The sequence below is a fragment of the Bombina bombina genome, chromosome 12 (genome assembly GCF_027579735.1).
Source record: "Bombina bombina isolate aBomBom1 chromosome 12, aBomBom1.pri, whole genome shotgun sequence".
NCBI lineage: Eukaryota > Metazoa > Chordata > Amphibia > Anura > Bombinatoridae > Bombina > Bombina bombina.
The window spans coordinates 145,727,608-145,755,579 of NC_069510.1; the positions used below are offsets into that span (position 1 = coordinate 145,727,608).

General features: G+C 41.5%; 2 protein-coding genes across 4 annotated transcripts in view; one reads left to right on the forward strand and one right to left on the reverse strand.

The window, feature by feature from the left end:
* LOC128642628 (protein Niban 2) overlaps positions 1–17,442 on the forward strand; it is a 306,526-nt gene extending 289,084 nt beyond the window's left edge. For all 3 annotated transcript variants that reach the window (XM_053695409.1, XM_053695410.1, XM_053695411.1), the window contains exons 13-15: positions 13,881–13,988; positions 14,099–14,210; positions 15,051–17,442. In XM_053695409.1, the coding sequence (XP_053551384.1) occupies positions 13,881–13,988; positions 14,099–14,210; positions 15,051–16,090 (1,260 nt within the window). In that variant the 3' untranslated portion in view covers positions 16,091–17,442. The remainder of the gene's footprint in view (positions 1–13,880; positions 13,989–14,098; positions 14,211–15,050) is intronic.
* The window catches only part of SLC31A2 (solute carrier family 31 member 2), a 29,462-nt gene continuing 18,901 nt past the window's right edge, over positions 17,412–27,972 (reverse strand). The window contains exon 4 of the mRNA XM_053695412.1: positions 17,412–18,434. Coding sequence (XP_053551387.1) covers positions 18,248–18,434 — 187 coding nt within the window. The 3' untranslated portion in view covers positions 17,412–18,247. The remainder of the gene's footprint in view (positions 18,435–27,972) is intronic.

The window sequence follows — 27,972 nt, forward strand, 5'->3', positions numbered from 1 at the left end:
GGCAGACGGTTCCTAAGGTAGAGGGAGCTATTTCCACTTTAGCTAAGTGGACCACTACTCCTATTGAGAATAGTTGTTCTTTTAAGGGTCCCATGGATAAGAAATTAGAAGCTTTGCTTAAAAGGATGTATGTTCACCAGGGGTTCCAGTGGCAACCTACTGCATATATTGCTACACTTACCAGTGCAGCTGCATATTGGTTTGATGCATTGTCTGATTCTATCCAACAGGAATCTCCTCTGGAGGAAATTCAGGATAGAATTAAGGCTTTAAGATTGGTCAATTTGTTTATTGCGGACGCTTCTTTACAGGTCATCAAGTTGGGAGCAAAAATTTCAGGCTTTGCTGTTTTGGTGCGCAGGGCTTTATGGTTACAGTCTTGGTCTGCGGATGTATCATCTAAATCTAAGCTTTTATCCATTCCCTACAAGGGGAAGACCTTGTTTGGGCCTGGTTTGGCTGAGATTATTTCAGATATCACTGGAGGGAAGGGGCATTCTCTTCCTCAGGATAGGAGAAATAAACAGAAGGGTCGTCAGAGTAATTTCGTTCCTTTTATAACTTCTCTGGTAAGTCTTCCTCCTCCAAGCAGGATCAGCCCAAGCAAGGGGAAGCAATCTAAGAAGCCTGCTGCTGATTCAAAGTCAGCATGAAGGGTCTGCCCCCGATCCGGAAATGGATCGCGTGGGGGACAGGTTGTCTTTGTTTCTCAAGCCTGGGTAAGGGATGTTCCAGATCCCTGGGTTGTAGATATTGTGCCCCAGCGATACAAGCTGGAGATCAAGAGTTTTCCTCCCAGGGGCAGGTTTCATCTGTCAATGTTATCTGTAATCCAGATAAAAAGAGAGGCATTCTTAAGTTGTGATCAGGATCTTTCCGACATGGGAGTGATAGTTCCTGTTCCAGTTCAAGAGCAGGGACTAGGTTTCTATTCCAATCTGTTTATTGTTCCAAAAAAGGAGGGAACTTTCAGACCCATCCTGGATCTCAAGTGTGTAAACAAGTTTCTCAGAGTTCTGTCTTTCAAGATGGAAACTATTCGGTCAATTTGTCCTCTAGTTCAAGAGGGTCAATTCATGACTACAGTAGATCTGAAGGATGCGTATCTGCATATTCCCATCCACAAGGATCATCACAAGTTTCTGAGATTTGCTTTTCTAGACAAACACTTCTAGCAAACTCCCACACAAAGTTATTGTTGTCTTTTCTGTTCTCCCACGGTTGGAAGGTGAATTTAGGAAAAAGTTCCTTGGTTCTGGCTACAAGAGTGGTATTTTTGGAAACCATTAAGGGACACTGAACCCAAATGTTTTCTTTCTCTTGTTAAGTGTATCCAGTCCACGGATCATCCATTACTTATGGGATATTCTCCTTCCCAACAGGAAGTTGCAAGAGGATCACCCACAGCAGAGCTGCTATATAGCTCCTCCCCTAACTGCCATATCCAGTCATTCTCCTGCAACCCTCAACAAAGATGGAGGTCGTAAGAGGAGAGTGGTGTTTTATACTTAGTTTATTTCTTCAATCAAAAGTTTGTTATTTTTAAATGGTACCGGAGTGTGCTGTTTATCTCAGGCAGTATTTAGAAGAAGAATCTGCCTGCATTTTCTATGATCTTAGCAGAAGTAACTAAGATACATGGCTGTTCTCACATATTCTGAGGAGTGAGGTAACTTCAGAGAGGGAATGGCGTGCAGGTTTTCCTGCAATAAGGTATGTGCAGTTAATATTTTTCTAGGGATGGAATTTGCTAGAAAATGCTGCTTATACCGGATTAATGTAAGTAAAGCCTTAAATGCAGTGATAGCTACTGGTATCAGGCTTATTAATAGAGATGCATACTCTTATAAAAATGTAATATAAGACGTTGGCATGTTAATCGTTTTTATATATGTTTGGTGACAAAACTTATTGGGGCCTAGTTTTTTTTCCACATGGCTGGTTTGATTTCTGCCTAGAGACAGTTTCCTGAAGCTTTCCACTGTTGCAATATGAGTGGGAAGGGCCTATTTTAGTGCTTTTCTGTGCAGCTAAAAATACTGACAGACACATTCAGCTTCCCTCTGCATGATACAGGACATCTCTGAAGGGCTCAAAAGGCTTCAAAGTCGTGTTTGAGGAGGGTAACAATCACAGTAGACTGTGGCAGTTGTTGTGACTGTGTTTAAAAAACGTTTTTGTCATTTATTATTCTGTTTTTGTTATTAAGGGGTTAATCATCCATTTGCAAGTGGGTGCAATGCTCTGCTGACTTGTAACATACACTGTAAAAATTTTGTTAGTGTAACTGCCTTTTTTCACTGTTATTTCAAATTTTGTCAAAATTTGTTTCTCTTAAAGGCACAGTAACGTTTTTTATATTGCTTGTTAACTTGCTTTAAAGTGTTTTCCAAGCTTGCTAGTCTCATTGCTAGTCTGTACAAACATGTCTGAAACAGAGGATACTTGTTCAATATGTTTAAAAGCCATGGTGGAGCCCCATAGGAGAATGTGTACTAAATGTATTGATTTCACCTTAAACAGTAAAGGTCAGTCTTTATCTATAAAAGAATTGTCACCAGAGGGGTCTGTCGAGGGGGAAGTTATGCCGACTAACTCTCCCCACGTGTCGGACCCTTCGCCTCCCGCTCAAGGGACGCACGCTAATATGGCGCCAAGTACATCAGGGACGCCCATAGCGATTACTTTGCAGGACATGGCTGCAATCATGAATAATACCCTGTCAGAGGTATTATCCAGATTGCCTGAATTGAGAGGCAAGCGCGATAGCTCTGGGGTTAGACGAGATACAGAGCGTGTAGATGCTGTAAGAGCCATGTCTGATACTGCGTCACAATATGCAGAACCTGAGGACGGAGAGCTTCAGTCTGTGGGTGGCGTCTCTGAATCGGGGAGACCTGATTCAGAGATTTCTAATTTTAAATTTAAGCTTGAGAACCTCTGTGTATTGCTTGGGGAGGTATTAGCTGCTCTGAATGACTGTGACACAATTGCAGTGCCAGAGAAATTGTGTAGGCTGGATAAATACTATGCAGTGCCGGTGAGTACTGATGTTTTTCCAATACCTAAAAGGCTTACAGAAATTATTAGTAAGGAGTGGGATAGGCCCGGTGTGCCCTTTTCCCCACCTCCTATATTTAGAAAAATGTTTCCAATAGATGCCACTACACGGGACTTATGGCAGACTGTCCCTAAGGTGGAGGGAGCAGTTTCTACTTTAGCAAAGCGTACCACTATCCCAGTTGAGGACAGTTGTGCTTTTTCAGATCCAATGGATAAAAAATTAGAGGGTTACCTTAAGAAAATGTTTATTCAACAAGGTTTTATTTTACAGCCCCTTGCATGCATTGCGCCTGTCACTGCTGCGGCGGCATTCTGGTTTGAGGCCCTGGAAGAGGCCATCCATACAGCTCCATTGACTGAAATTGTTGACAAGCTTAGAACTCTTAAGCTAGCTAACTCATTTGTTTCTGATGCCATTGTTCATTTGACTAAACTAACGGCTAAGAATTCCGGATTCGCCATCCAGGCGCGTAGGGCGCTATGGCTAAAATCCTGGTCAGCTGAAGTGACTTCAAAGTCTAAATTACTCAACATTACTTTCAAGGGGCAGACCTTATTCGGGCCTGGTTTGAAAGAAATTATTGCTGACATTACTGGAGGTAAGGGTCATACCTTTCCTCAGGAGAGGGCCAATTCAAAGGCCAAACAGTCTAATTTTCGTGCCTTTCGAAATTCCAAGGCAGGTGCAGCATCAACTTCCTCTGCTTCAAGACAAGAGGGAACTTTTGCTCAATCTAAGCAGGCCTGGAAACGTAACCAGTCCTGGAACAAAGGCAAGCAGACCAGAAAGCCTGCTGCTGCCTCTAAGACAGCATGAAGGAACGGCCCCCTATCCGGCGACGGATCTAATAGGGGGCAGACTTTTTCTCTTCGCCCAGGCGTGGGCAAGAGATGTTCAGGATCCCTGGGCGTTGGAGATCATATCTCAGGGATATCTTCTGGACTTCAAAGCTTCCCCTCCACAAGGGAGATTTCATCTTTCAAGGTTATCTGCAAATCAGATAAAGAAAGAGGCATTCCTACGCTGTGTGCAAGACCTCCTAGTAATGGGAGTGATCCATCCAGTTCCGCGGACGGAACAAGGACAGGGTTTTTATTCAAATCTGTTTGTGGTTCCCAAAAAAGAGGGAACCTTCAGACCAATTTTGGATCTAAAGATCTTAAACAAATTCCTCAGAGTTCCATCTTTCAAAATGGAAACTATTCGGACCATCCTACCCATGATCCAAGAGGGTCAGTACATGACCACAGTGGACTTAAAGGATGCCTACCTTCACATACCGATTCACAAAGATCATCATCGGTTCCTAAGGTTTGCCTTTCTAGACAGGCATTACCAATTTGTAGCTCTTCCCTTCGGGTTGGCTACAGCCCCGAGAATCTTTACGAAGGTTCTGGGCTCACTTCTGGCGGTTCTAAGACCGCGAGGCATAGCGATGGCTCCGTATCTAGACGACATCCTGATACAGGCGTCAAGCTTTCAAATTGCCATATCTCATTCAGAGATAGTTCTGGCATTTCTGAGATCGCACGGGTGGAAAGTGAACGAGGAAAAGAGTTGTCTATCCCCACTCACAAGAGTCTCCTTCTTAGGGACTCTTATAGATTCTGTAGAGATGAAAATTTACCTGACGGAGTCCAGGTTATCAAAGCTTCTAAATGCTTGCCGTATTCTTCATTCCATTCCGCGCCCTTCGGTGGCTCAGTGTATGGAGGTGATCGGCTTAATGGTAGCGGCAATGGACATAGTGCCATTTGCGCGCCTACATCTCAGACTGCTGCAATTATGCATGCTAAGTCAGTGGAATGGGGATTACACAGATTTGTCCCCTCTGCTAAATCTGGATCTAGAGACCAGAGATTCTCTTCTCTGGTGGTTGTCTCGGGTCCACCTGTCCGAGGGTATGACCTTTCGCAGGCCAGATTGGACAATTGTAACAACAGATGCCAGCCTTCTAGGTTGGGGTGCAGTCTGGAACTCCCTGAAGGCACAGGGATCGTGGACTCAGGAGGAGAAACTCCTTCCGATAAATATTCTGGGGTTAAGAGCAATATTCAATGCTCTTCTGGCTTAGCCTCAGTTAGCAACACTGAGGTTCATCAGATTTCAGTCAGACAATATCACGACTGTGGCTTACATCAACCATCAAGGGGGAACCAGGAGTTCCCTAGCGATGTTAGAAGTCTCAAAAATAATTTGCTGGGCAGAGACTCACTCTTGCCACCTGTCAGCAATCCATATCCCAGGCGTGGAGAACTGGGAGGCGGATTTTCTAAGTCGTCAGACTTTTCACCCGGGGGAGTGGGAACTCCATCCGGAGGTGTTTGCTCAATTGATTCATCGTTGGGGCAAACCAGAGTTGGATCTCATGGCGTCTCGCCAGAACGCCAAGCTTCTTTGTTACGGATCCAGGTCCAGGGACCCAGAAGCGACGCTGATAGATGCTCTAGCAGCGCCTTGTTTCTTCAACCTGGCTTATGTGTTTCCACCGTTTCCTCTGCTCCCTCGACTGATTGCCAAAATCAAACAGGAGAGAGCATTGGTGATTCTAATAGCGCCTGCGTGGCCACGCAGGACCTGGTATGCAGACCTAGTGGACATGTCATCCTTTCCACCATGGACTCTGCCTCTAAGACAGGACCTTCTAATACAAGGTCCTTTCAATCATCCAAATCTAATTTCTCTGAGACTGACTGCATGGATATTGAACGCTTGATTCTATCAAAGCGTGGCTTCTCCGAGTCAGTCATTGATACCTTAATATAGGCACGAAAGCCTGTTACCAGGAAAATCTATCACAAGATATGGCGTACATATCTTTACTGGTGTGAATCCAAGAATTACTCATGGAGTAAGGTTAGGATTCCTAGAGTGTTTGGACAAAGGATTATCAGCTAGTTCCTTAAAGGGACAGATTTCTGCTCTGTCTATTCTTTTGCACAAGCGTCTGGCAGAAGTTCCAGACGTCCAGGCATTTTGTCAGGCTTTGGTTAGAATTAAGCCTGTGTTTAAACCTGTTGCTCCCCCATGGAGCTTAAACTTGGTTCTTAAAGTTCTTCAAGGAGTTCCGTTTGAACCCCTTCATTCCATGGATATTAAGCTTTTATCTTGGAAAGTTCTGTTTTTGATGGCTATTTCCTCGGCTCGGAGAGTCTCTGAGCTATCTGCCTTACAATGTGATTCTCCTTATCTGATTTTTCATGCAGATAAGGTAGTTCTGTGTACCAAACCTGGGTTTTTACCTAAGGTGGTTTCTAACAAGAATATCAATCAAGAGATTGTTGTTCCATACTTGTGTCCTAATCCTTCTTCAAAGAAGGAACGTCTTTTACATAATCTGGACGTAGTCCGTGCCTTGAAGTTTTACTTACAAGCTACTAAAGATTTTCGTCAAACATCTTCCCTGTTTGTCGTTTATTCTGGACAGAGGAGAGGTCAAAAAGCTTCGGCAACCTCTCTTTCCTTTTGGCTTCGGAGTATTATACGCCTAGCCTATGAGACTGCTGGACAGCAGCCCCCTGAAAGAATTACAGCTCATTCTACTAGAGCTGTGGCTTCCACCTGGGCCTTTAAAAATGAGGCCTCTGTTGAACAGATTTGCAAGGCTGCGACTTGGTCTTCGCTTCACACCTTTTCAAAATTTTACAAATTTGATACTTTTGCTTCTTCGGAGGCTGTTTTTGGGAGAAAGGTTCTTCAGGCAGTGGTTCCTTCCGCTTAATCCCTGCCTTGTCCCTCCCATCATCCGTGTACTTTAGCTTTGGTATTGGTATCCCATAAGTAATGGATGATCCGTGGACTGGATACACTTAACAAGAGAAAACATAATTTATGCTTACCTGATAAATTTATTTCTCTTGTAGTGTATCCAGTCCACGGCCCGCCCTGTCATTTTAAGGCAGGTATAAAATTTAATTAAACTACAGTCACCACTGCACCCTCTGGTTTCTCCTTTCTCTGTTTGTTTCGGTCGAATGACTGGATATGGCAGTTAGGGGAGGAGCTATATAGCAGCTCTGCTGTGGGTGATCCTCTTGCAACTTCCTGTTGGGAAGGAGAATATCCCATAAGTAATGGATGATCCGTGGACTGGATACACTACAAGAGAAATAAATTTATCAGGTAAGCATAAATTATGTTTTTGTGATTCAGATAGAGCATGCAATTTTAAGCAACTTTCTAATTTACTCCTATTATCAATTTTTCTTTGTTCTCTTGCTATCTTTATTTGAAAAAGAAGGCACCTAAGCATGTTTTGGTTCAGTAGTCTGGACAGCACTTGTTTATTGGTTGTTGAATTTATCCACCAAGCAGCAAGAACAACCCAGGTTGTTCACCAAAAATGGGCCGGCATCTAAACTTACATCCTTGCTTTTCAAATAAAGATAGCAAGAGAAGAGAATGAAGAAAATTTGATAATAGGAGCAAATTGGAAAGTTGCTTAAAATTGCATGCTCTATCTGAATCACGAAAGAAAAAAATTGGGTTCAGTGTCCCTTTATAGATTCTCTGGAAATGAAGATCATTTTGACAAAGGCAAGAAAGTAAAAAATGTTCCATTCATGTCTGGCTCTTCAGTCCTCTCCTCGGCCGTCAGTGGCGCAGTGTATGGAGGTTATTGGTCTGATGGTTTCGGTCATGGACATCATTCCTTTTGCTTGTTTTCATCTCAGACCTCTACAGTTATGCATGCTGAGACAGTGGAACGGGGATTATACGGACTTGTCTCCGAAGATTGTTCTAGATCAGGCTGCAAGAGATTCTTTTCCGTGGTGGTTGTCTCAGCATCGTCTCTCCCAGGGAACCTGTTTTCACAGGCCTACCTGGGTGATTGTGACCACGAATGCCAGTCTACTGGGTTAGGGAGCTGTCTGTGGTTTTCTGAAGGCTCAGGGTCTGTGGACCCGGGAAGAATCTGTTCTTCCTATAAATGTCTTAGAGTTGAGGGCAATCTTCAATGCTCTCCTAGCCTGGCCTCAATTGGCTTCAACCCAGTTTATCAGATTTCAGTCGGACAATATAACGTCCGTGGCTTACATCAATCATCAGGGGGGAACTCGGAGTTCCTTGGCGATGGAGGTAGCCAGGATTATTCAGTGGGCGGAGGCTCAAAATTGTCTGTCTACGGTCCACATTCCAGGGGTGGACAATTGAGAAGCGGATTTTCTAAGCAGACAGTCTTTTTACATCCGGGGGAGTGGGAAATTCATCCGGAGGTATTTTCCAGTTTGAATCTCAAGTAAGGTCAACCGGAGTTGGATCGTATGGCATCTCGTCACAATGCCAAGCTTCCGAAGTACGGTTCGAGGTCAAGGGATCCTCAAGCGGTTTTAATAGATGCTCTAGCAGTTCCTTGGAAGTTCAGTCTGGCATACGTGTTTCCTCCGTTTGCACTTCTTCCTCGAGTTATTGCTCGGATTCGACAGTAGAGGGCGTCTGTGATTCTCATTGCACAGGCGTGGCGTCGCAGGATCTGGTATGCAGATCTGGTGGAGATGTCATCCTTTCCACCTTGGAGTCTTCCGTTGAGGAAGGACCTTCTACTTCAGGGTCCCTTCCTTCATCTAAATCTCGTTTCTCTGAAGCTGACTGCTTGGAGATTGAACGCTTGATTCTATTTAAGCATGCTTTTTCTAAGTCAGTTATTGAGACTATGATTCAGGCGCGTAAGCCTGTGACTAGAAAGATTTATTACAAGATATGGCGCAAATATCTGTATTGGTGTGAATCTAAGGGCTACTCTTGGAGTAGAGTCAGGATCTCTAGGATTTTGTCTTTTCTCCAGGAGGGTTTGGAGAAGGGTTTATCTGCTAGTACCCTGAAGGGTCACATTTTTGCTTTATCTATTTTGTTACATAAACGTTTGGTGGATGTACCAGATGTTCAGTCTTTTTGTCAGGCTTTGGTTAGAATCTGGCCTATGGGTAAGTTTTTGACTCCTCCTTGGAGTCTAAATTTAGTTTTGAGAGTTCTTCAACAGGCTCTGTTTGAGCCTATGCATTCTTTGGATATTAAGTTGTTAACCTGGAAGGTTTTGTTTTTGGTTGCTATCTCTTCGGCTCTAAGAGTTTCAGAGCTTTCCTCACTTTGTACTGCATTAGGTTTTCTTCCCAAGGTTGTTTCTGATAAGAATATCAATCGGGAAATTGTTGTTCCTTCTTTGTGTCCTAATCCTTCTTCTCATAAAGAACGTTTGTTGCACAATCTGGATGTAGTTCATGCATTGAAATATTATTTGCAGGCGACTAAGGATTTTCGCCAGTCTTCTTCCTTATTTGTTGTTTTTTCTGGGAAACGTAAAGGTCAGAAAGCTACGGCTACTTCTCTTTCGTGTTGGTTGAGGAGTGTTATTCGCTTGGCATATGAGATTGCTGGTCAGCAGCCTCTTGAGAAAATCATGGCTCATTCCATGAGGGCTGTTTCTTCAACTTGGGCATTCAAAAATGGTGCTTCTGTAGATCAGATTTGCAAGGCTGCCACTTGGTCCTCTTTATATACTTTTTCTAAATGTTCTAAATTTGATACTTTTGCTTCTGTTGAGGCTGTTTTTGGGAGAAAGGTTCTTCAAGCAGTGGTGCCTTCCATTTAGGCTGTCTTGTCCCTCCCTTATCATCTGTGTCCTCTAGCTTGGGTATTGATTCCCAATAGTAATTATGATGATCCGTGGACTCACCGTGTCATTAGAAAGAAAATAAAAATGTATGCTTACCTGATAAATGTGTTTCTTTCTTGACACGGTGAATCCACGGCCCTGCCCTGTATTTTCAGACAGTTTGTTTTTTCATAAACCTCAGGCACCTCTGCACAATATATTACTTCCTTTCTCCTTTCCCTTTGGTCGAATGACTGGGGGTTGTGGGTAAGGGGAGTGGTATTGAACAGCTTTGCTGTGGTGCTCTTTGCCTCCTCCTGCTGATCAGGAGTGATATTCCCAATAGTAATTATGATGATCCGTGGACTCACCGTGTCAAGAAAGAAACAAATTTATCAGGTAGGCATAAATTTCTTTTCTCCAACATAGGTGTGTCCGGTCCACGGCGTCATCCTTACTTGTGGGATATTCTCTTCCCCAACAGGAAATGGCAAAGAGCCCAGCAAAGCTGGTCACATGATCCCTCCTAGGCTCCGCCTACCCCAGTCATTCTCTTTGCCGTTGTACAGGCAACATCTCCACGGAGATGGCTTAGAGTTTTTTAGTGTTTATGCGATTTCTTCTGCTAGAAGAGTCTCAGAATTATCTGCTCTGCAGTGTTCTCCTCCTTATCTGGTGTTCCATGCAGATAAGGTGGTTTTACGTACTAAACCTGGTTTTCTTCCAAAAGTTGTTTCTAACAAAAACATTAACCAGGAGATTATCGTACCTTCTCTGTGTCCAAAACCAGTTTCAAAGAAGGAACGTTTGTTGCACAATTTGGATGTTGTTCGCGCTCTAAAATTCTATTTAGATGCTACAAAGGATTTTAGACAAACATCTTCCTTGTTTGTTGTTTATTCAGGTAAAAGGAGAGGTCAAAAAGCAACTTCTACCTCTCTCTCTTTTTGGATTAAAAGCATCATCAGATTGGCTTACGAGACTGCCGGACGGCAGCCTCCCGAAAGAATCACAGCTCATTCCACTAGGGCTGTGGCTTCCACATGGGCCTTCAAGAACGAGGCTTCTGTTGATCAGATATGTAGGGCAGCGACTTGGTCTTCACTGCACACTTTTACCAAATTTTACAAGTTTGATACTTTTGCTTCTTCTGAGGCTATTTTTGGGAGAAAGGTTTTGCAAGCCGTGGTGCCTTCCATTTAGGTGACCTGATTTGCTCCCTCCCTTCATCCGTGTCCTAAAGCTTTGGTATTGGTTCCCACAAGTAAGGATGACGCCGTGGACCGGACACACCTATGTTGGAGAAAACAGAATTTATGTTTACCTGATAAATTTCTTTCTCCAACGGTGTGTCCGGTCCACGGCCCGCCCTGGTTTTTTAATCAGGTCTGATAATTTATTTTCTTTAACTACAGTCACCACGGTACCATATGGTTTCTCCTATGCAAATATTCCTCCTTAACGTCGGTCGAATGACTGGGGTAGGCGGAGCCTAGGAGGGATCATGTGACCAGCTTTGCTGGGCTCTTTGCCATTTCCTGTTGGGGAAGAGAATATCCCACAAGTAAGGATGACGCCGTGGACCGGACACACCGTTGGAGAAAGAAATTTATCAGGTAAACATAAATTCTGTTTTTTTTTTTTTTAAATAAATATCGATAGATATATTATATAGTTATAAGATAGATATTTAACTAATAACACACAGATTATTTTATTTTTCTTGTACATATTGAATATATCATTTAAATAATCACAGTATAGGTTGGAAAAAGTATGTGAAACCATAAGCTAATGACTTGGAACTTGGCAAACCTGGTGTCCAATTAATGAAACAAGTTTGGAGGTGTGGGTTAGAGCTACTTTGACTTCTAAAAAGCACTGAGATATTATGAGTTTGTTATTCACAGGATGCATTTGTTGATGTGATCCATGCCTCGCAAAAAAAAAAGCTCTCAGAAGAACTTAGATCAAGAATTGTTGCATTGCATAAAGATGGAAAGGGTTACAAAGTTATCTCAAAGAGCTTAGATATTCATCTGTCCACTGCTAACCAATTGTCTATTAAAGGGACAGTCTACACTAAAATTGTTATTGTTTACAAAGATAGATAATGCCTTTACTACCCATTCCCCAGTTTTGCACAACAAATACTATTATATTAATATATTTTATAACCTTTAAATCTCTAAATGTTTTCCTGTTTCAAAGGCTCTATTGACAGCCTCTTAATCAAATGCTTTTGTATTTGCTTTTCACAACATGAGACTGATAGTTCACAATACAGTACTAAAAGCAAGTCAATAGATAAGTCACAGTCATGTGATCATGGGGCTGTCAGAAGAGGCTTAGATACGAGGTAAAAAATATAGAAATATAAGTGTTGGTTATGCAAAACTGGGTAATATAGGGATTATCTATCTTTTAAAACAATAAAAATTATATTGTAGACTGTCCCTTTAATGGAGATGATTTAGTGCTGTGGGTACTCTCACTAGAAGTGGCCGTTCAGCCAAGATGACTCAAAGGGCCCACCGCACAATTCTCAATGAGGTAAAAAAAATAAAAATAAAGTGACAGCTGAAAACTTGAAGAAATAATTAGAACTGGTTAATAGCTCCGTTCATGAGTTTACTATACAGATAGGCATAGTGTCCATGGCAGGAGATCACAAAGAAAGCCACTGCTTTCTCAAAAAACATTGTTGTGCGCCTGAAGTTTGCCAAAGACCATCTTGACACTCCACAACGCTACTGAGAATTTTTTTTGTGGACTGATGAAATTAAGGTTGAGTTGTTTCAGAAGATCACGCACCACTATGTATGGCGTAAAAAGGGCACCTCATGCCAGCATGAAAACATCATCCCAAAGGATGAGTACGGCGGAGGGAGCATGATTTGGGGATGCTTTGCTGCTTTGTGGGCCTGAACCACTTGTCATCAACGAGGGAAAAATTAATTCCCAAGTTTATCAAGATATCCTACAAGATAATATCAGGGTGACTGTGCACCAGCTACAGCTCAGTAGAAGTTGGATGATGCAGCAGGAAAATGATCCTAAACATCAAAGTAAATCCACTACAGAATGGTTTCAAAAAAAGAAAATCCGCCTTTTGAAAAGGCCCAGTCAGAGCCCAGATCTTAACCACATAGAGATGCTTTGGAATGACCTCAAGAGAGCTGTCCACACTAGACATTCTAAGAATATGGCTGAGCTGAATGAAGGTCTTATCCGCAGGTACCGGAAACGCTTGGTTGAGGTTATTGCTACCAAAGGAGGGTCAACTAGCTATTAAATCCACTTACTTTTTCCACAGCACTGTGAAGGTTTAATGAGTTGTGTTCAATAAAGACATGAAAGATTATAATTGCGTGTTGTTAGCTTAAGAACATTGTGTTTGTGGATATCAATTCTGTCTCATTCTTCAGAAAGGAGATTTATCTCCTGCAACATAAAAGTTGTTTCACTGTAAGAGCAATCATACTGTGGAACTTATTACCTAAGGAGGTAGTAAATGCGAACACCTTATATACATTTACAATGGTTTGCATACAATTCTGACTAGAAACAGAATTCAGGGATATGATTGCTTGTATTTAATGGGGCGCCTTTTTTAATGGGATTAATTTAAGCTCAACTGGAGCTTTTATTGTAAATATATTAAGATATAGGTTGAACTTCTGTCTTTTGTAACTTTGATAAAGCTTAGATGACATTTTATTACCGATTCATGCAAAAAAACAACTAATTTCAAAAGGGGTTAATGTACTTTTTCTTGCCACTGAATAAGCTCTTGCACTAATCACTTAATAACTTAGCATGTAGCAGGGTCCACTTTTAAGGGTAAAAATCATGGAGTTCAGAGATGTGGGTAAAATAAAACTATAGTAAATTGCAAAGATATTTTCTTAATATACATATGAGGATAAGTTTAATCTTTGATATTTATCAATAAAACCCAAAAGAAAAACATTTGCCTACATAAACTCTTAGTTTATCTCCAAGTTCTCCTCCATAACCAAGATCCTTTTGTGAAGATACTAACATCCTTTGCTTTTTGGGATAGTTTGTATTTTTGAGGAGGCAGAGTCTGGTTTCATTACAGACTAATAATACTCCAACCCACATCTTCTATAACATCATTTGCTTGCCTGACTGTTGCATTTACATTCTATTAGTTTTTTAATCTCTTCCCCCAATGGTACCTTCTATGCTCCTTCACAGAAATACGACTATGACAGCAGTAGTATCCGCAAGAAATTCTTCCAAGAGGCTTTGCTACAGATCATCATTCCATTCTTATTGAAGAAGCTAGCTCCAACATGTAGAGGGGTAAGTTGGGTCACAGGATATAGAGAAGACTGGATTATAGTGTGTGCATGGGTAGATAAGGTCGGGTTCTGCTCCCTGATAAACACTGTGCCATCTTTGTTTGCCCGCAGGAACTGCCACGGTATCAGGAACTCATATTCGAAGAACTTTCTCGTTTTGTGCTGGTGGAGAATGTCTATGAAGAGGTTGTGTTACAGTCAGTCATGAGAGATATTGTGCAAGGTACGTAGGTGATATTGAATTGAGAGTAAGAGTGAATTTAAAACAGCAGATAGGAACCAAAAGATCCATCAAGTCTGCATATTTAATTTATGAAGTAGAATTGAATCGTATATTAGCTTAGTATAAGAAACATACAAGCATTGTTTTGTTTAATTATACAATTCTTAGGATAGCCTGATACATACCACAGGCATTGGAATTCCTTTACACTAAGTGTCCTTACCACTACTGGAAGTAAAGAAGAACCTATGCTCTAATTTTAGATCAGGGTACCTTGTTCTCATGTTGTTCTTTGTGAGTAAAGTACTTCAATCCTTAGCTTTATTAAACCACATATCTTTTCAAAATTATACACTGATTCAGATGGAACATGCAATTTTAAAATACTTTCCAATATACTTCCATTATCAAAATGTGAACATTATTTTTATATGCACACTTTCTGAGGCTGCAGCTTCTACTGGGCATGTGCAAAAGTGCACAGTATATGCATTTTCTGATTGGCTAATGGCTGTCATATGACACAGAGGGAGGGAATATTGGATAACTTTAAAACTTGTCAGAAAATATTCTACTGCTCATTTCACATTCAAAGTCCTATTGCATTGTCTTAATATTATGAATTTGTCAATTATTCAATTCTTCTGTATTGAGTGGTCCTGTAATTCCTTTCTTGTAAGTTGTTTAGTTTGTTTTTGTGACAGTGTACCAGTGTAGTAGCCTTTATTTGAACAGTTTCTAGTTTAATTGAATTCTTTTGGAGATATGGTCTCCAGAACTGTACACAATATTTAAGATGACAAAAGGGTGCTTTAATTTTTCATTTTATCTATTTTGCAGCTGTGAAAGATGCTGCCACACAACGTAAACACAACCTGTACCGGGATAGTATGGTGATGCACAACAGTGACCCTAATCTGCACCTTCTTGGTGAAGGACAACCCATTGACTGGAGCGATGAGTACTCTGACACTACCACTGAAGGACGGCAACGCAGATTGAGGCAAGTGGTGTCTATAATCCAGGATGATGAAGGACCTGATATACTAGAGTCCTGCCAAGAAGCTCCTACCCATGAAGGCATCCCAGAGGAGCCAGACTCCAGTGCGGTATCACAGATTAGGGGAATGCTAGTTAAGGAATTTGATGTGGCTGTAGCATCTAATGATATCCCAATTCAAGTACTGTCTACAGAATCCAGCTTACAAGTTCCAGAGGAAGATGTGGTACACAATGACCAGTCACCAAAAGAACATCTGAGAACTATAGATGAGCAGGATTCCCAGGGCGAGGTGGCACAAGATGAAGACTTGTTACAGACAAGCCAGCTGGTAGTACAAGAGCAAGAGCTTCACTGTAATTCACAGGTAGATGAGCCAGACGAAACGCATATTGGTGTACCAGTTATTCACAGTGTGAACATGGTACCAAATCTTAAAGAACTGGTTCAGGCTTCCCAAGAAATGACAGAAGAGGTTGAACATTATGTCCCAGAGGAGGAGCGTGATAATCACGTGGCAGAATCTTACGATTTAACACATGGGGACATGACTGCATCAGAAGACACTCATGAAAATAAAAACGCTAACCAAGATGTTGCACAAGAAGAAAACACATCTCAAGACGAAAACGCAGTACAACCACCAGCTCAGACACTGCCCTGCCCAACAAGTGAGTTAATTGCTACCATCCTTGCACCTCCAGAAGGCAAGAGGCAGTCATCACAAACACAACCCTCCCCTACATATTTGGTACAGTCCACACCTGATGACAGCGGCTTCCAGTCTCCGTTGAGCGAGGAAGAGGAGGAGACAGAGGGGTACAGAGAGATCCCAGTGCCTGCTCCACGAAAAATAGATGAAGTTATCACACCATTCTGAGACACTGAGCCAAGGACTAGGTTTTGGAACCATGAACTTGTGGGAGGGGGGGTAAATACAATGCCAGGCTCTCCCTCCGTTGGCACAAAACTACTTATTTAAAGGCTTTTTGGCTACGCTAAATGCTCTGTGCCAGAGCTACTCTCTACAGTGCGATCAGTCATACCCCACTACACACATTGCTATTCCATACTAAGCACTTTAATCTCATCTCAAACACTCTACCATTCTAGACTGATATATATGTACTTTACCTACCAACTGCACCTCTTTGATATTTCTTAGCTACTTATACTTTACTTCTCTTAAGTTATGTTACTAACCCCTTGATGCTAATCACTAAACCCTGCACACCTCAGCTATTGTCCACTTACATCAATATAACACTTCTCATCTATATGCATCATATCCTCGTCACTCTACTCATGACATTCCATTTCTTCATTTTCCGTGTCACTACATGTCCTCTAGATTTCTCTGCCACTTTAGACGTGGCTTCTGCATCACACGGCGGCCTGCCATTCTACCACTAAAACACGGGTGTACAACAGTATTCTACTTATGCACACTAACTTGGAGATATAGCAGTGATATACAGCATTTGTGATGCTGACAGACTGCTGGTTTCTCACCCAGATGTGTGAAACCTATAGACTGATTGTTACTCCTTGTGGTGAGTGTAAAAAAAAGATAAAATGAGGGTTTTAGTGTTTCTGGCAGATAGAAATGTTACCCTTGTGCGTGAGTGTGTGACAGATTGAGTTTTACTTTTGTGTGTGAGACAGGCTAGGGAGTGCTACCCCTGTGTTTGAGACATGTTGGGGAATTTTACTGTGTGCGTCTATTAAAGGACTCCTACCCCTGTATTAGTGACTGACAAGCTAAGGATTGCATCACTAGGTGAGTGACAGAATGAGGTTTCACCCCCCCGTGAGTGCAAAAGGCTGAGGTTCCTCCCCATGACTGTGCCACAGTGATGCCCCCCCGAGAGATATAGAGGTTTCTTCCCTCATGAGAGATACAGACTGAGGCCCCCCTTTTCTGAGAGAGACAGAATGAGTTTCCTCCCCTACTGTGACAAAGACAAACCAGGTTTCTCCCCTGTGAGAGCAACCATCTACCGTATCTTCTTTGTATTGAGTGGCAAACTGAGGGTTTATGACACTGACCTTCAATGCACAGCTTCTATAGGATATTTTTATGGGGTACCCCCTTTTTGAGACCAAATAGTGCCTTTGTACCTCATAAATGTCTTGCTTCTTCCATTAAAATCTATTTTATTAAGAATTCCAGATGTTTTAAATAAAAAAAAAGCTTCTAATAATAATAAATAAAAAAAACCTTTATTACAAGACTTGTCAAGAGTGTGTGTCCTGGGTTAGGGAGTATCTGGCTTGGGAATGGCTTTCACCAGCTCCTAAAATATGTATCTTGCTTTCAGTGTGCTGTAAAATTGCTCCATCCGTTTAATCCATAAACACAGCACTGTCATTAAAAGGGTTCCTGTATATTACATGATGTTTCATGTCCTTGAGGTTAAATACATCACTGGAGACGTCCAATTGTAGAGCCTGCATTTGTTACTGAAGGTTTATGGTGTTTGAGGCTGTATGACTGCCCAGTCATAAATATTGCACGTGACGTATCCAGCCCTGAAGGTTCTGTACATGACTGAGGATTTCTAGTCTATCCAATCTCAGAAACATGTTCATTCCTAAAAAGATGTACTCCAAAAGGGCAAATTTAGTTTGTGTCCCAAGCCAGGAGGTTATATGTAACACCATGGGTATTTCTTGTTGTAGCACAACAGCTATAAGCACTTGCCTCACTACAAGGCAATAAGGCACCTGCCACTAGCAGTGTATCCCTGTTACTGCTAGTCCAGAGAGGGCAAGAGAAAGCATGAAAGACATGCCAGCAGCTTACAGCTATTGAGATAGCCAGGGAGAATGGTCAGTGATGGTTGACGTAATTTAGTGAGTTAGGGAGAGATCTTGAGAGTGATCAGATTTTGGTGACAGAACAGTTAATGGCAAAGATGGGAATAGAAGGTCCATGGAGTGTTGCCAGTAGTTCCAGGGAAGTCCAGTGATTAGAGACAAATAGTGCAAACAGAGCAGCAGGAAGACTTCCTACAAAGCCGGTTATTATGGAACCCTAGAGGCTGTGGGGTTTGGGATATTTGGCAAGTAAAGGGAAAGCCAGGAAATAACCCAGGCCAGACCCCAGCAGCACGGATAAAAAGATGGCTGCGTTGTAAGACATGACACACAGCATAATCATGTATCCTAGAGTGACCTGGGCAGTGTGCAGAAAGGCGAGAGACGTGTGAAGAAGCCACCACCTGTAATGGAGAAAAAAGGAATTAGAGTAGGTCACACAACTCTCCCAAACGGGGAAAAACAGAGCTGAACAGACAAAGTTCCTAACCAAAGAAAAAAGTTTGATATCAGAAGATAGAAGTTGGACGGACAGTTCCCCATACACAGGGAGGGAAGAGAAAGAACTCCACTAACACAAGGAAGTAAGAGATAAGGGCTCACAGATACCAAAATACAGGGAGGGATTACAGTTGGTAGCCATCTGTCCATTTTTCAAACATAGGAAAGGAAGATTGATTGCTCCTCAAAGAAAGACATAAATGTCTCCACAAACATAGTGATGTGTAAGAGATGCACAGATAGCTCCACAAACGTAGTGATGTGTAAGAGATGCACAGATAGCTACACAAACATAGTGATGTGTAAGAGATGCACAGATAGCTACACAAACATAGTGATGTGTAAGAGATGCACAGATAGCTACACAAACATAGTGATGTGTAAGAGATGCACAGATAGTTCCACAAACATAGTGATGTGTAAGAGATGCACAGATAGCTGCACAAACATAGTGATGTGTAAGAGATGCACAGATAGCTGCACAAACATAGTGATGTGTAAGAGATGCACAGATAACTACACAAACATAGTGATGTGTAAGAGATGCACAGATAGCTACACAGTGATGTGTAAGAGATGCACAGATAGTTCCACAAACATAGTGATGTGTAAGAGATGCACAGATAGCTGCACAAACATAGTGATGTGTAAGTGATGCACAGATAGCTCCACAAACGTAGTGATGTGTAAGAGATGCACAGATAGCTACACAAACATAGTGATGTGTAAGAGATGCACAGATAGATCCACAAACATAGTGATGTGTAAGAGATGCACAAACATAGTGATGTGTAAGAGATGCACAGATAGCACCACAAACATAGTGATGTGTAAGAGATGCACAGATAGTTCCACAAACATAGTGATGTGTAAGAGATGCACAGATAGTTCCACAAACATAGTGATGTGTAAGAGATGCACAGATAGCTGCACAAACATAGTGATGTGTAAGAGATGCACAGATAGCTCCACAAACATAGTGATGTGTAAGAGATGCACAGATAGTTCCACAAACGTAGTGATGTGTAAGAGATGCACAGATAGTTCCACAAACATAGTGATGTGTAAGAGATGCACAGATAGCTCCACAAACGAAGTGATGTGTAAGAGATGCACAGATAGCTCCACAAACGAAGTGATGTGTAAGAGATGCACAGATAGCTCCACAAACGAAGTGATGTGTAAGAGATGCACAGATAGCTCCACAAACATAGTGATGTGTAAGAGATGCACAGATAGCTCCACAAACGAAGTGATGTGTAAGAGATGCACAGATAGCTCCACAAACATAGTGATGTGTAAGAGATGCACAGATAGCTCCACAAACGTAGTGATGTGTAAGAGATGCACAGATAGTTCCACAAACATAGTGATGTGTAAGAGATGCACAGATAGCTCCACAAACGTAGTGATGTGTAAGAGATGCACAGATAGTTCCACAAACATAGTGATGTGTAAGAGATGCACAGATAGCTCCACAAACGTAGTGATGTGTAAGAGATGCACAGATAGCTCCACAAACATAGTGATGTGTAAGAGATGCACAGATAGTTCCACAAACATAGTGATGTGTAAGAGATGCACAGATAGCACCACAAACATAGTGATGTGTAAGAGATGCACAGATAGCACCACAAACATAGTGATGTGTAAGAGATGCACAGATAACTACACAAACATAGTGATGTGTAAGAGATGCACAGATAGCTCTACAAACATAGTGATGTGTAAGAGATGCACAGATAGCTCCACAAACATAGTGATGTGTAAGAGATGCACAGATAGCTCCACAAACCTAGTGATGTGTAAGAGATGCACAGATAGCTACACAAACATAGTGATGTGTAAGTGATGCACAGATAGCTACACAAACATAGTGATGTGTAAGAGATGCACAGATAACTACACAAACGTAGTGATGTGTAAGAGATGCACAGATAGCTCCACAAACATAGTGATGTGTAAGAGATGCACAGATAACTACACAAACATAGTGATGTGTAAGAGATGCACAGATAGCTACACAAACATAGTGATGATGTGTAAGAGATGCACAAACATAGTGATGTATAAGAGATGCACAGATAGCTGCACAAACATAGTGATGTGTAAGAGATGCACAGATAGCTCCACAAACATAGTGATGTGTAAGAGATGCACAGATAGCTACACAAACATAGTGATGTGTAAGAGATGCACAGATAGCTCCACAAACATAGTGATGTGTAAGAGATGCACAGATAGCTACACAAACATAGTGATGTGTAAGAGATGCACAGATAGCACCACAAACATAGTGATGTGTAAGAGATGCACAGATAGTTCCACAAACATAGTGATGTGTAAGAGATGCACAGATAGCACCACAAACATAGTGATGTGTAAGAGATGCACAGATAGCTCCACAAACATAGTGATGTGTAAGAGATGCACAGATAGCTACACAAACATAGTGATGTGTAAGAGATGCACAGATAGCTACACAAACATAGTGATGTGTAAGAGATGCACAGATAGTTCCACAAACATAGTGATGTGTAAGAGATGCACAGATAGTTCCACAAACATAGTGATGTGTAAGAGATGCACAGATAGCTGCACAAACATAGTGATGTGTAAGTGATGCACAGATAGCTCCACAAACGTAGTGATGTGTAAGAGATGCACAGATAGCTACACAAACATAGTGATGTGTAAGAGATGCACAGATAGATCCACAAACATAGTGATGTGTAAGAGATGCACAAACATAGTGATGTGTAAGAGATGCACAGATAGCACCACAAACATAGTGATGTGTAAGAGATGCACAGATAGTTCCACAAACATAGTGATGTGTAAGAGATGCACAGATAGTTCCACAAACATAGTGATGTGTAAGAGATGCACAGATAGCTGCACAAACATAGTGATGTGTAAGAGATGCACAGATAGCTCCACAAACATAGTGATGTGTAAGAGATGCACAGATAGCTCCACAAACATAGTGATGTGTAAGAGATGCACAGATAACTACACAAACATAGTGATGTGTAAGAGATGCACAGATAGTTCCACAAACATAGTGATGTGTAAGAGATGCACAGATAGCTCTACAAACATAGTGATGTGTAAGAGATGCACAGATAGCTCCACAAACATAGTGATGTGTAAGAGATGCACAGATAGCTCCACAAACATAGTGATGTGTAAGAGATGCACAGATAGCTACACAAACATAGTGATGTGTAAGAGATGCACAGATAGCTACACAAACATAGTGATGTGTAAGAGATGCACAAACATAGTGATGTGTAAGAGATGCACAAACATAGTGATGTGTAAGAGATGCACAAACATAGTGATGTGTAAGAGATGCACAGATAGCACCACAAACATAGTGATGTGTAAGAGATGCACAGATAGCTCCACAAACATAGTGATGTGTAAGAGATGCACAGATAGCTCCACAAACATAGTGATGTGTAAGAGATGCACAGATAGCTACACAAACATAGTGATGTGTAAGAGATGCACAGATAGCTACACAAACATAGTGATGTGTAAGAGATGCACAGATAGCTCCACAAACATAGTGATGTGTAAGAGATGCACAGATAGCTCCACAAACATAGTGATGTGTAAGAGATGCACAGATAGCTGCACAAACGTAGTGATGTGTAAGAGATGCACAGATAGCTGCACAAACGTAGTGATGTGTAAGAGATGCACAGATAGCTCCACAAACGTAGTGATGTGTAAGAGATGCACAGATAGCTCCACAAACGTAGTGATGTGTAAGAGATGCACAGATAGTTCCACAAACATAGTGATGTGTAAGAGATGCACAGATAGCTACACAAACAGTGATGTGTAAGAGATGCACAGATAACTACACAAACATAGTGATGTGTAAGAGATGCACAGATAGTTCCACAAACATAGTGATGTGTAAGAGATGCACAGATAGTTCCACAAACATAGTGATGTGTAAGAGATGCACAGATAGCTCTACAAACATAGTGATGTGTAAGAGATGCACAAACATAGTGATGTGTAAGAGATGCACAGATAGCTCCACAAACGTAGTGATGTGTAAGAGATGCACAAACATAGTGATGTGTAAGAGATGCACAAACATAGTGATGTGTAAGAGATGCACAGATAGCTATACAAACATAGTGATGTGTAAGAGATGCACAAACATAGTGATGTGTAAGAGATGCACAGATAGCTCCACAAACGTAGTGATGTGTAAGAGATGCACAAACATAGTGATGTGTAAGAGATGCACAAACATAGTGATGTGTAAGAGATGCACAGATAGCTCCACAAACATAGTGATGTGTAAGAGATGCACAGATAGCTCCACAAACGTAGTGATGTGTGAGAGATGAACAGATAGCTCCACAAACATAGTGATGTGTGAGAGATGCACAGATAGCTCCACAAACATAGTGATGTGTAAGAGATGCACAGATAGCTCCACAAACATAGTGATGTGTAAGAGATGCACAGATAGATCCACAAACATAGTGATGTGTAAGAGATGCACAGATAGCTCCACAAACATAGTGATGTGTAAGAGATGCACAGATAGCTCCACAAACATAGTGATGTGTAAGAGATGCACAGATAGCTCCACAAACATAGTGATGTGTAAGAGATGCACAGATAGCTACACAAACGTAGTGATGTGTAAGAGATGCACAGATAGCTACACAAACATAGTGATGTGTAAGTGATGCACAGATAGCTCCACAAACATAGTGATGTGTAAGAGATGCACAGATAGCTACACAAACATAGTGATGTGTAAGAGATGCACAGATAGCTACACAAACATAGTGATGTGTAAGAGATGCACAGATAGCTACACAAACGTAGTGATGTGTAAGAGATGCACAGATAGCTACACAAACATAGTGATGTGTAAGAGATGCACAGATAGTTCCACAAACATAGTGATGTGTAAGAGATGCACAGATAGCTCCACAAACGTAGTGATGTGTAAGAGATGCACAGATAGCTCCACAAACGTAGTGATGTGTAAGAGATGCACAGATAGCTCCACAAACGTAGTGATGTGTAAGAGATGCACAGATAGCTCCACAAACGTAGTGATGTGTAAGATGCACAGATAGCTCCACAAACGTAGTGATGTGTAAGAGATGCACAGATAGCTCCACAAACGCAGTGATGTGTAAGAGATGCACAGATAGCTCCACAAACGTAGTGATGTGTAAGAGATGCACAGATAGCTCCACAAACATAGTGATGTGTAAGAGATGCACAGATAACTACACAAACATAGTGATGTGTAAGAGATGCACAGATAGCTCCACAAACATAGTGATGTGTAAGAGATGCACAAACATAGTGATGTGTAAGAGATGCACAGATAGCTCCACAAACATAGTGATGTGTAAGAGATGCACAGATAGCTACACAGTGATGTGTAAGAGATGCACAGATAGCTCCACAAACATAGTGATGTGTAAGAGATGCACAGATAGCTACACAAACATAGTGATGTGTAAGAGATGCACAGATAGCTCCACAAACGTAGTGATGTGTAAGAGATGCACAGATAGCTACACAAACGTAGTGATGTGTAAGAGATGCACAGATAGCTCCACAAACATAGTGATGTGTAAGAGATGCACAGATAGCTCCACAAACATAGTGATGTGTAAGAGATGCACAGATAGCTCCACAAACGTAGTGATGTGTAAGAGATGCACAGATAGCTCCACAAACGTAGTGATGTGTAAGAGATGCACAGATAGCTCCACAAACGTAGTGATGTGTAAGAGATGCACAGATAGCTCCACAAACGCAGTGATGTGTAAGAGATGCACAGATAGCTCCACAAACGCAGTGATGTGTAAGAGATGCACAGATAGCTCCACAAACGTAGTGATGTGTAAGAGATGCACAGATAGCTCCACAAACATAGTGATGTGTAAGAGATGCACAGATAACTACACAAACATAGTGATGTGTAAGAGATGCACAGATAGCTCCACAAACATAGTGATGTGTAAGAGATGCACAAACATAGTGATGTGTAAGAGATGCACAGATAGCTCCACAAACATAGTGATGTGTAAGAGATGCACAGATAGCTACACAGTGATGTGTAAGAGATGCACAGATAGCTCCACAAACATAGTGATGTGTAAGAGATGCACAGATAGCTACACAAACATAGTGATGTGTAAGAGATGCACAGATAGCTCCACAAACGTAGTGATGTGTAAGAGATGCACAGATAGCTCCACAAACATAGTGATGTGTAAGAGATGCACAGATAGCTCCACAAACGTAGTGATGTGTAAGAGATGCACAGATAACTACACAAACATAGTGATGTGTAAGAGATGCACAGATAGCTCCACAAACATAGTGATGTGTAAGAGATGCACAGATAACTACACAAACGTAGTGATGTGTAAGAGATGCACAGATAGCTACACAAACATAGTGATGTGTAAGAGATGCACAGATAGCTCCACAAACGTAGTGATGTGTAAGAGATGCACAGATAGCTCCACAAACATAGTGATGTGTAAGAGATGCACAGATAGCTCCACAAACGTAGTGATGTGTAAGAGATGCACAGATAGCTCCACAAACATAGTGATGTGTAAGAGATGCACAGATAGCTACACAAACATAGTGATGTGTAAGAGATGCACAGATAGCTCCACAAACATAGTGATGTGTAAGAGATGCACAGATAGCTCCACAAACATAGTGATGTGTAAGAGATGCACAGATAGCTCCACAAACGTAGTAATGTGTAAGAGATGCACAGATAGATCCACAAACGTAGTGATGTGTAAGAGATGCACAGATAACTACACAAACATAGTGATGTGTAAGAGATGCACAGATAGCTCCACAAACATAGTGATGTGTAAGAGATGCACAGATAGCTCCACAAACATAGTGATGTGTAAGAGATGCACAGATAGCTCCACAAACATAGTGATGTGTAAGAGATGCACAGATAGCTCCACAAACATAGTGATGTGTAAGAGATGCACAGATAACTACACAAACATAGTGATGTGTAAGAGATGCACAAACATAGTGATGTGTAAGAGATGCACGGATAGCTCCACAAACATAGTGATGTGTAAGAGATGCACAGATAGCTACACAAACATAGTGATGTGTAAGAGATGCACAGATAGCACCACAAACATAGTGATGTGTAAGAGATGCACAGATAGCTCTACAAACATAGTGATGTGTAAGAGATGCACAGATAGCTACACAAACATAGTGATGTGTAAGAGATGCACAGATAACTACACAAACATAGTGATGTGTAAGAGATGCACAGATAGTTCCACAAACATAGTGATGTGTAAGAGATGCACAGATAGTTCCACAAACATAGTGATGTGTAAGAGATGCACAAACATAGTGATGTGTAAGAGATGCACAGATAGCTCCACAAACGTAGTGATGTGTAAGAGATGCACAAACATAGTGATGTGTAAGAGATGCACAAACATAGTGATGTGTAAGAGATGCACAGATAGCTCCACAAACGTAGTGATGTGTGAGAGATGAACAGATAGCTCCACAAACATAGTGATGTGTGAGAGATGCACAGATAGCTCCACAAACATAGTGATGTGTAAGAGATGCACAGATAGCTCTACAAACATAGTGATGTGTAAGAGATGCACAGATAGCTACACAGTGATGTGTAAGAGATGCACAGATAGCTCCACAAACATAGTGATGTGTAAGAGATGCACAGATAGCTCCACAAACATAGTGATGTGTAAGAGATGCACAGATAGCTCCACAAACATAGTGATGTGTAAGAGATGCACAGATAGCTCCACAAACATAGTGATGTGTAAGAGATGCACAGATAGCTACACAAACGTAGTGATGTGTAAGAGATGCACAGATAGTTCCACAAACGTAGTGATGTGTAAGAGATGCACAGATAGCTCCACAAACGTAGTGATGTGTAAGAGATGCACAGATAGCTCCACAAACGTAGTGATGTGTAAGAGATGCACAGATAGCTCCACAAACGCAGTGATGTGTAAGAGATGCACAGATAGCTCCACAAACGTAGTGATGTGTAAGAGATGCACAGATAGCTACACAAACATAGTGATGTGTAAGAGATGCACAGATAGCTCCACAAACATAGTGATGTGTAAGAGATGCACAGATAGCTCCACAAACATAGTGATGTGTAAGAGATGCACAGATAACTACACAAACATAGTGATGTGTAAGAGATGCACAGATAGCTCCACAAACATAGTGATGTGTAAGAGATGCACAGATAGCTCCACAAACATAGTGATGTGTAAGAGATGCACAGATAGCTCCACAAACATAGTGATGTGTAAGAGATGCACAGATAGCTACACAAACATAGTGATGTGTAAGAGATGCACAGATAGCTACACAAACATAGTGATGTGTAAGAGATGCACAGATAACTACACAAACATAGTGATGTGTAAGAGATGCACAGATAGCTCCACAAACATAGTGATGTGTAAGAGATGCACAGATAGCTACACAAACATAGTGATGTGTAAGAGATGCACAGATAGCTACACAAACGTAGTGATGTGTAAGAGATGCACAGATAGCTCCACAAACATAGTGATGTGTAAGAGATGCACAGATAGCTACACAAACATAGTGATGTGTAAGAGATGCACAGATAGCTCCACAAACGTAGTGATGTGTAAGAGATGCACAGATAACTACACAAACATAGTGATGTGTAAGAGATGCACAGATAGCTCCACAAACGTAGTGATGTGTAAGAGATGCACAGATAGCTCCACAAACGTAGTGATGTGTAAGAGATGCACAGATAGCTCCACAAACGTAGTGATGTGTAAGAGATGCACAGATAGCTCCACAAACGTAGTGATGTGTAAGAGATGCACAGATAGCTCCACAAACGTAGTGATGTGTAAGAGATGCACAAACATAGTGATGTGTAAGAGATGCACAGATAGCTCCACAAACATAGTGATGTGTAAGAGATGCACAGATAGCTCCACAAACGTAGTGATGTGTAAGAGATGCACAGATAGATCCACAAACATAGTGATGTGTAAGAGATGCACAAACATAGTGATGTGTAAGAGATGCACAGATAGCTCCACAAACATAGTGATGTGTAAGAGATGCACAGATAGCTCCACAAACATAGTGATGTGTAAGAGATGCACAGATAGCTCCACAACCATAGTGATGTGTAAGAGATGCACAGATAGCTACACAAACATAGTGATGTGTAAGAGATGCACAGATAGCTCCACAAACATAGTGATGTGTAAGAGATGCACAGATAACTACACAAACATAGTGATGTGTAAGAGATGCACAGATAACTACACAAACGTAGTGATGTGTAAGAGATGCACAAACATAGTGATGTGTAAGAGATGCACAAAC